Source organism: Ammodytes marinus, assembly GCF_949987685.1.
Source record: "Ammodytes marinus genome assembly, chromosome: 19".
Classification (NCBI taxonomy): domain Eukaryota; kingdom Metazoa; phylum Chordata; class Actinopteri; order Uranoscopiformes; family Ammodytidae; genus Ammodytes; species Ammodytes marinus.
In genome coordinates this window covers 13,740,196-13,749,938 of record NC_137223.1, presented here as the reverse complement: position 1 = coordinate 13,749,938, position 9,743 = coordinate 13,740,196, and the positions used below count along the sequence as shown (strand labels likewise).

Here is a 9,743-nt window from a genome sequence, read left to right as displayed (position 1 = left end):
GAGGGAATTACTGGACAAAAATAAATAGACAAACTGCTATCTATTTACTGTAAACTCTGTGTAGTCCCCCAGGAGAGGCCATGGTCTTTACTGAAAGAGAAGGGGGAAAGAAAGGAGAGAGAGAGGCAGCAAATGAGAGAGAGAGAGATACTTTCAGAAACAAAATGAGCGAGTGAGAGTGACACACTGACAAGCAGTCGCTTTTCAATAAGGAAACTGAAGACACTTTGCATCTGGAGTTCTTGTGAATACAAGAGCCTGGGGGACACGCTCAAGGTAATTTATTTGCTCAATGTTTAACTCAGGACAGACTGCTATCAGAAGAACAGCTACAGTAATATGATGATGGTAAAATTATTAACAATCATGCCAAATAGTGTCGAATAAAGAATTAAAGAGGGAATTTTAATAAATTGTTCAAATGTGTTAAATTGCCAACAAGTCAATTAGTGTGTTTGGAAAAAAAAGTGCAATGAAAGTGTTGTTAAGGTGCAGACAAACTCAGGTTGCAAAGGTCAGTGAACACGATGCTTTTTTATTTTAAATGATCAGTTTCTACAATGCCTATAAAGCTATACTTGAATGTAACTTATTATAAAAGAAAGTAACAGCGACTTCCACTTGTATCATTACTGCCACAGTTTTAATTAAACTTGTTTGGATAATGTAAGGCGAGGAAAAGCTCTAAGATTGTCATCCTGAACATCGGATTTGGATATTGACATAATTCAAATATATAATTCCTGTTACAGTGCGGCCTCGAACATGCTGACATAAAAAGGAATTCAATGGACAGCAAGACAAATGTTGTGTATAGAGTATGAAGTCCAACCTGCTACACTCTAGTTTTGGTTTTACAGGATATTATTTTAATATTGTTGTCTAAGGCAACCGTTTAAAAGATAAAAACACATTTTCCACTTCCTCGTTTGACAAGCGATTTGTTTTAAGTACACGTGTAACCCAGGAGTTACACCCAGAAAAGAGACTCCCTACTGATGATTTAGCACATTTTTCAGCGAGTTGAATTTATTTTTTCAGCAGTGGGCATGAACTCACAGAGCAGGCCCGGCAGCGGGAGGAGTGGAGACTGAAAACTGCTATCAGGTAGGAACTTCTGAGGAACTTACTATTGGATAATGTAAAAAGGAACTGCACGGCATTCAGCAGCATCTATTTTACTGTACTACTGTATTGTGCAGCATCTTATTCTATTGAGTAAATCTTGTTAGAATGATATAATACCAGTGAACAAGAGTTCCATTATAATTTGCAGGATGGGCTGCGCGTGCAGTGGCCAGTTTCGAGTAAATGATGACAAGTTATACAAAGGAAAAAACAACTCTCAGGTGTCCAATCACATAGTAAGTAGAACACTTGAAGGAAAAAGCTTTGCTACTCTGGCTGAGAACAAAGTCATTTACTGTGAATTGAAGTTATTCAAACCAAATTACAAACAATTAGTTGCTTGTGTTTTTTATCAACTTGCTTCACATTTTGAATATTGAAATATGTATTTGTCTTTTCCACAGGGGCGAAGTGGAACCACCTCTACAGATACAGGTAATTACTGAACATGACGCATACAACAATCTTTTGACTAACAATAATGGGGCACGGCTTTAATGCAGTCGACTGCTGCTGTGCAGAGACATATTACTGGCAATGGAGGAGGCTTCATTTAGTGATCAAAATCTCCATTGGGTTTCCTCTGCTCTTTTCCGACGATGAGATGAGATTATTCAGCGAAGAAAGTTGTCTCCATGTCACAGACAGCATGTTAACTACAGGATCCTCATTCCTCTGAAAAGAACGGCTTTTGAAAGGCTGTAGTGTACTTTGAATCTATCTGTTTGCTAAGTGGTTATACTTCCACTTTCATGTCGAGAGTAGCAGCCAACCTAAAAACTGACCATTTTTAATCAATAAAAGAAAATGAAACTACTTGTTATCGGCCTATCACTTGATCACTTTTGAAATAACTTTTTTGCTCTACTTGTCTGTAGATGATCTTGTGTTTGTGGCACAACATGACTTCAAGGGGACCAACGACAGTGATCTACCTTTCAAAAAGGGGGACAAACTTAAGGTTTTACAGGAGTAAGTAGCCTCGTCCATGTCCCCCTGGTACACAGTATGCATCCAGCGGAAGTGAAACTAATGACTTAGTTCTTCTTACCTGAAGAAATGAAAATAATCTGCATGGTTTTCGTTGTTTGCAGAAATGGAGAATGGTGGGTGGCTAAATCGTTGTTGACTGGGAAGGAGGGCTTCATACCATGTAATTATGTTGCCAGAGCAGACACACTGGAGATTGAAAAGTAAGAAACAAACTCATCTCAGGCATATTATCGATATGCTTGGCAGATACAATTCAGCTCAGCGCTAAATAATTTAAGGGCTGTTAAATAACGGTTTCTTAAAGAGTGTCTTGTGGTTCTCTCTTCTCCAGATGGTTTATCAAGGATCTGAGCAGGAGGGAGACTGAGCGGCTGCTTTTAGCCCCTGGAAATAAACCTGGTGCTTTTCTAGTGCGAGAGAGTGAGACCTGCAAAGGTGACTACTGTCTGCATTTTTTTTTTGTGATCATACCACAAATCAGAATTCAAGTGGTAATGCATCCAGTGGAAGGCACATTCAAAACCCAACGTGAATATGTCTAAGTTCACAGACTGTTCAAGTATCAAACTCCACATGTAAGTGTATAATCTATTTGTTTCCGTCCTTAGGGTCCTTCTCACTGTCGATCAGAGATCACGTATCAGAAGAAGGAGATGTGGTAAAACACTACAAGATCCGCTGTCTGGACAAAGGTGGCTACTACATCTCCCCCTCCAACACGTTCCCTTCCTTTCAGGAACTGGTTAAATACTACAGCCGTAAGTAATAAACAGAACACGTTTCATCAAAGACCACAAAGCTTCGCTGAATTACTTTTAAAGAAACATCATTTATAAAGGACCATGTCTCCAAATGTTTCCTAATTGGCAGTTATACATTTTGTGTTGATTCTGATTCTGATTATGTTCCCTGATGTGAATTACACTATTTGCACTAACTTTGAATTTAAAGGGGGAAGTCAGACCCTGCGTTTCCTGTGTGAAAGTTTGAGTCTTTTTAATACTGTGACAAATCTTGACGATAAGAAAGCTCAACAGAGTCGTCGCTAATTTTGGCACAACAGCTATTTAAACAAGAAAGTAGGTATGGTTTAATACATTTGCACTACTCATGTGTGGCTGCAGGTACAGCAGACGGTTTATGTCAACGGCTGTACGCCCCTTGTAAACTCAAAGCACCCCAGCAGCCATGGGCACATGACGAATGGGAGATTCCCAGAGAGACCCTGAGAATGCAGAAGAAACTGGGGGCCGGGCAGTTTGGAGAAGTGTGGATGGGTGAGAGAAAGCCATCAACTTGTCCAATTTGACCAATACCATTGTCTTATAAGCACAGACAGCAGAGTACACTGAGTTGAGCTAAGTTTATCAGTGTCATGATTGCTACTGCAGGCTTCTATAAGAACAGCCAGAAGGTTGCCATTAAGACCTTAAAGGAGGGAACGATGGAGCCTGAGGCCTTCCTCCAGGAGGCCAACCTTATGAAGCAGCTGCAGCATGAACGACTAGTGCGCCTCCATGCAGTCGTCACTAAGGAGCCCATTCTTATTGTCACCGAGTTCATGATCAATGGTAAGACAAAAAAGAAGGGGGGGGATTTCTGATGTTTAAAGTTTCTCTGATGAAGAATGTGCTTCAATCAATGAACCTATTTGATTACGGATTCATTTGGACCCTAAAAAATTGAATCAGTGAAACATTTCCATTATATTTTCTTTAAAGCCTGAAGTCTTCAAATGTCTTGTTTTGTGTGAGCAAAGATACAATTTTCAGTAACACTTTATAATAACTATCCGTTGTAACTTGTTAATAGATCATTAGTAAACTCTTAATTAATGATTATTAATGATTTGTTAAGTGTTTGTTAGCAGTTTGTTAAGGATTTATAACAATGTTAGATAGTTAATATCTTAATAATTGAATCAGTTCATCTGGGAGATAATCCGAGATACCGACGAGGCTGAAATAGGCTATAGACTATACACAGTGCATGGGCAACTGAGGGCAGCCCCATTTTCAAATATTTTTAAATAAACTCAATACACACTGTGCATGCCATGGACTTGAACGTGACGTGATCAGTTAATCTCGGATTACCTCCCAGATGAACTGATTCAATTATTAAGCTATTAACTATCTACCATTGTTATAAATCCTTAACAAACTGCTAACAAGCACTTAACAAATCATTAATAATCATTAATTAAGAGTTTACTAATGATCTATTAACGAGTTACAACGGATAGTTATTATAAAGTGTTACCCAATTTTCATTAAATTATTTAAAACAGAGAATATAAAAGAATGCCTGCTCAAGGGAATTTATTTTATGAATGAACTCATACTTCTAAAAGTAGATTCATTCTGTGGATCAACCTATTTATTAATTGATAGCTGTTGCAGCTCCAAAGCAATTATAAAATGTGGGTACAATTTTTTTTCCATACCTTACTGCAGGGTGGTTTGTATCTTGTTAATATTGAGCATTTTTACGGAATAATGCTTTTGATGATGTTATCTTTAATTTCTCATAATGAAAGTTGTGCTTTTCCTTTCCCTCATCTCTCATTTGCAGGATGTCTTCTAGACTTTCTAAAAACAGACGAAGGAAAAAAACTAAAGCTAAATAAGCTGATAGACATGTCGGCGCAGGTGGGGAACCTTTCAATCTAATCACATGAATCAGACATAATTACATCTTGTTTGTGACATTCTCATCCCATCGTTAACCCACATATCTACCTCAAAAATAATGGCAGCGTTTCTTTGAAAATGAGCTAAAATACAGAAAGGCTTTTGTCTTTTCACATGCCTTTGAATGAATGCGTTTTTTTTTTCCCGATCACTACAACTGCTTTTATTTGTGACACATGACGTTCAAATTTAATTCACAGATTTATCCATCCTCAAATACAAATAGTTACATGCTAGCCTTCTCACGGACCTCAAGGTCTATTTTTACACACTGGCTGCTCTACACAGTAAAGCATTTAATGTCTGTTACAGTGTGTGCTTTGACACCAGTTAGGCTGTGAATACATGTGGAAACTGTCAGCAGTAGCTGTGCGGTTTCTGTGGTGGGGCCTTTTGCTAGTCTGGCTTGAAAGCCCCGCCTTACGTCAATTATTAACATCCGGACAGGAAATCATGCTATTTTCCACAGTGAGCTCCCCCAGAACTCTTTTGCCACTGAAAAAAATGCGTTTTCACTTCCTGAGAGTTGGCACATCCTGTTAAAACTCACATTGCTGCCAATATCATACACATAACATACATATAAATATGCTCAGCTGAGACTTACTGTACACACCGACCGGAGGAATCAGACACATAAAGTACACATGCAAAATCTGCATGTATTCTCTGGATTCAGTGTGTTGTAAAACTAATATCATTCAAGTGTAGTCCTCTTATTTCTTGGGGCAAATTAATGCATGAAAAGCACCCTTCTGGTCTGATAATTCCCCCAGACAGCCAATCCCCCAATGACTCTTTTTATTTTCTCTCCCTATGTGACAGATAGCAGAAGGCATGGCGTACATTGAGAGGAAGAACTACATCCACAGAGACGTGCGTGCAGCCAATATTCTGGTCAGTGACACCCTGCACTGCAAGATAGCAGACTTTGGCCTGGCCCGGATCATCGAGACAGAATACACAGCTCAAGAAGGTGCAGTGTGTGCAGTCGTTCATATTGAATGCATTGAAGACAGAGGTTTTACAGATACCAAGGTCATGAAGGTCAAGTCCCCCAAATGCACCCTTCATCCCTAAAATTTGAACCAGACAAAAAGAAGACCTGTTAAAATACAGAGAGTCTAGAAATAATACAATCAGCCTATAACACACCCTCAATGCTTACTTGTTATTGTAGAATTGAAACTCCAAATTTCTAACACCTCTGAATTCCAATGGGTAAAAAACAGAAGACATGACCGCAGGGTCTTCATTCCCAAACCCACATCCACAGTCGTCACCCAGTAACTCAATTTCCCTAAATTTTGTCTCATCCTCTCTCTGACAACTAGGAGCTAAATTTCCCATTAAATGGACGGCTCCGGAGGCCATCAACTTCGGTACATTCAGCATCAAATCGGATGTATGGTCATTTGGGATTCTCCTCACAGAGATAGTCACCTATGGAAGGATACCCTACCCAGGTATGAGAAGTGAAAAATTCTAGAAAATTTAAATAAAAATAAAAATAAAAAGGAAGACTAAAAAAACTTTAAAAACTCACGTAGCCTTTTTTTTTTTTATAAGGGATGACCAACCCAGAGGTGGTCCGGAGTCTGGACAGTTTTTACAGGATGCCGTGTCCGGACGGCTGCCCCCAGGAACTCTTTGACATTATGATGATGTGCTGGAGGCAGAAGCCTGAGGAGAGGCCCACTTTTGAATTTCTGCAGAACATTCTCAACGACTTCTTTATCGCCACCGAGGGACAGTACGAGATGCAGCCGTGATAAAAGAGCATTTTGAATGTTTCCTGTTGATAACCCGAGGACAACAAAATGTCTCAAAGACACATGTGAGAGTTGAATGGATGTAGGATGAGGACCAACCAAACATCTATTTTGAAACGGATACCAATAATCTTTGTAAACGTTTCAAATGGAGATTTCAAAAAGAAATGACGCTTACCTTCTGAGTGAATGTCATAGTTTTTCACAGATCCTTTCATCTCTAGCCGCTGAGAACGTCTGAAGACAATTCAGAAAAGAAAATGTTACGCAAAGTTTTATTTTTCTGACTTTACTCATCTACCGATCTGCTCCCATTCATGATGACAGCCACAGAGCATGGGGAGACATAATAAACACTGATACACGATTGTTAAAAGAGAATATGGAAATACAAAAACAGTACATGCATGTTTTAAAAAAAGGCCTTTGGACCCGAGGAAGTCGGCACAGGTAAAGTTACAGTTTGAACATTTGCATGGTACAGAAACGAGCAGCCTGAGATAAAATGCACAGTACTTTGCACTTTTATAGAAAATATTTCAGTCATTCAGCAAATACATAGAAAAAAGAAAGGGGCTTATTAAAGCTATGTTTTTTTATCGCATAAATGTATTTTACTAATAAAAAATATCTACATTATTTAGACCCTAAGTATGTTTTTGTATATCATTTCTCTTGGTTTGATTACAGTGCTGTATTACACGCTAAACATGCATTTCAAAGCAATGTTTCAGTGGCTACAATCCCCTTTAATATTTTGTTGTTTAAAGCAGCTACGAGTAACATTTAAATATCTTTTAAACAGCCTCATGTTTCCTCTGATAATCATAAATGACATTTAACAGCAAACGATACCATCAGTGCAAAGAAAGACGTTTTTATATAGTTTTTATTACTGCTTTTGGTATGGTCGCACACCCAGTCCGATTTTCGGTTCGCTCGTGCAGGCTCTATTTTCACATATCCGTATTGGTCGCAGATTTCAGTGTGGCGCAGCAACGCGATTTGAGAAGCCTATCCCTCCAGGTGAGGGAAGGGGAGCGGGAGCCTTGTTTGAGACAGTTATTTGTCATCATAATGACTGATAACGGGGCTGAACCATCAAAGAAAAAAAAGAAAATGCAATGAAGAAAAGCTAAAAGGGAGAGCGAGGGAGAGTGGTAGACAGGCGGGAGGGCGTTGCCAACGTAAACACAATTTCACGGGAGCGAACTAGACTGCAGTGTTTACTCCTAAATGAATGAGCGGTAGCCTACTAAAACAAAGTTTACTTTGCCTCACCATCATCAGATGACCATTATTCATCTGAAATAGTCATTATTTACAACAACATAAACACATAACCTCATCGTGATCCATACTAACTGCCGTGTCTCTCGTTCATTCGCTTTATGTGAGAACACGTAATCTTTCAGCTCCGTGAGAGTAGATAGGTGACACTGCATCAACTCATTGCAATCAGGTGTGTGTAGCACTTACTGGCATTAGTTGATGCTGTGTCACTAACCACTCTCACGGAGCCGAAAAGAGTCCGGTGCCCTCACACTTTTAACACACGGACATGCACTATATTGCTTCCTGATAATTTGAATCTTGCACGCCCAGCACAAGCTAGAAAACAGCTTCACGACAGCTGGCGTGTCGTAAAAATACTACCGCTTTTGTCCAAAGGGGCCCCCAATGGGCAAAGTTACTCATAGTGGCTTTAAGATTGTGATCGCACCCTAAACCCTTTTTCAATTTACTGAGAAACGGAACTACTCTCTCATGCGCTTGATATGCTAAACCTTAAAGGTGTACTATGTAACTTTGGGTGTGTCAGAGAAGTGAAGCTTTTCAAAGATACCTTCACATAACTGAATAAACAAACTTCAGGAACAGGAAAATTGTATTTCTGGAACATTGTCTGAAGTTAGAAAGCTACCTGAAATGTAGTGTTTCACTGTTGTGTACAGCAGCAGGGCCCACGGATTTGTTTACAAACATATTCTAGTCTTAATTTTTGATCCAGGTGCCTGATAATGATAAAATTGTTCAACAGTAAGAATTACATGTAGACTAAACATGTTTTGTAAACTAACTACAGGCTCTGCACATTTAAACAAATCCACCTCATATAAACTGCGTAGAGCACCTTTAACGCGAAGGCTTTTTTTAATAACTGGAAAGCAGTGTGGCATTTACCAGTTGGTTTGTTTGGATCATGTTAAAACATAGGCGGATGACCCTACATAATTACAGTGGAATTTATCCTCTAACTAAAACAGACCCTGGGGGGCCCAGACCATATCTTAGATAGATAAGAGAGTGGAATGACCACACAGCCAGGGGTTAAAGCCTACCATTTCCTGAATGGACAGGAAACAGGAAGTGTGAGTAAGCATTCATCAAATGCCCCAAAGCTAGAACGCCCCTCACATGCCAAATTGGTTGAAGACATCACTTTTTGCTTTCTGCTTAAAAAAATATGGTTGACATTTTATTTTAAATATGTTTATTGTAGTTTTCAGTTTTAAGAACAGACAGTGCATACAAAGACACATAACATACAGTACAAAGCATGGTTGACATTTGATATAGATTCTGAAAGGCTTTTTTCTTGGAATGGTGGATAAAGCGTCAATATCTAAATTAAAAAGGGGAGAGGGAGACTTTTGATGTTATCTAATATATAATTTGCTGCAAATAATAGGAGAAGAAGAGTATAATGAGTGACTTCATGTTTATGTACAATTGACCAGCTGTTGTATCATCAAAACTGCATGTGACAGTGACTTATTGGTTTTAGTCTAAGTGAGCGCAGGGCTTTTTCTAAGAAGAAGTTCTTCTACTGATAGAACGGTAAGACAGGCCTTCATCAACAGCACATGTGATTTCCTACTGGACGGCTGCCATACTGGCACCTTGGGTAAAATCAATCTTTTCTCTTTATGCATGCAGATACAGTTTAATGGCACTTTGGACCGTTTAACGGCTGTGGTGCCGTGGATTTGAACTTTAGTAATTTTTTGAAATTTATTCCGATAGTCATGTGGTTCCTTTTCCTTTCCTGATACAAACACAAATTAGAAAAATGTGACAAACACATTCATGTCAGTAAAAAAAAGTCTGACATTTCAAACAAAAAAACAAAAGAGAATAGTGCAGTATTACAGTC

At 38.9% G+C, this 9,743-nt stretch overlaps 1 protein-coding gene across 1 annotated transcript; it reads left to right on the top strand.

The window, feature by feature from the left end:
• The first annotated feature begins 251 nt into the window (after positions 1–251).
• blk (BLK proto-oncogene, Src family tyrosine kinase) lies at positions 252–7,114 on the top strand. Its single transcript, XM_080047684.1, has 14 exons — positions 252–276; positions 1,042–1,107; positions 1,277–1,364; positions 1,533–1,563; positions 2,007–2,100; positions 2,223–2,321; positions 2,453–2,556; positions 2,730–2,879; positions 3,246–3,398; positions 3,513–3,692; positions 4,696–4,772; positions 5,640–5,790; positions 6,149–6,280; positions 6,384–7,114. The coding sequence occupies exons 3-14, from the start codon at positions 1,278–1,280 to the stop codon at positions 6,584–6,586; spliced, it is 1,461 nt and encodes a 486-aa protein (XP_079903810.1). The 5' UTR covers positions 252–276; positions 1,042–1,107; position 1,277; the 3' UTR covers positions 6,587–7,114.
• The last annotated feature ends 2,629 nt before the right edge of the window (positions 7,115–9,743 follow it).

What these genes read in the sequence shown, in the direction of transcription:
- blk (XM_080047684.1), top strand. Translation starts at nt 1,278, where the DNA reads ATGGGCTGCGCGTGCAGTGGCCAGTTTCGAGTAAATGATGACAAGTTA. An exon ending in AGAGAGTGAGACCTGCAAAG is followed by an intron (nt 2,557 to 2,729) that starts GTGACTACTGTC and finishes TTCCGTCCTTAG; the next exon opens with GGTCCTTCTCACTGTCGATC. An exon ending in ACTGGTTAAATACTACAGCC is followed by an intron (nt 2,880 to 3,245) that starts GTAAGTAATAAA and finishes GTGTGGCTGCAG; the next exon opens with GTACAGCAGACGGTTTATGT.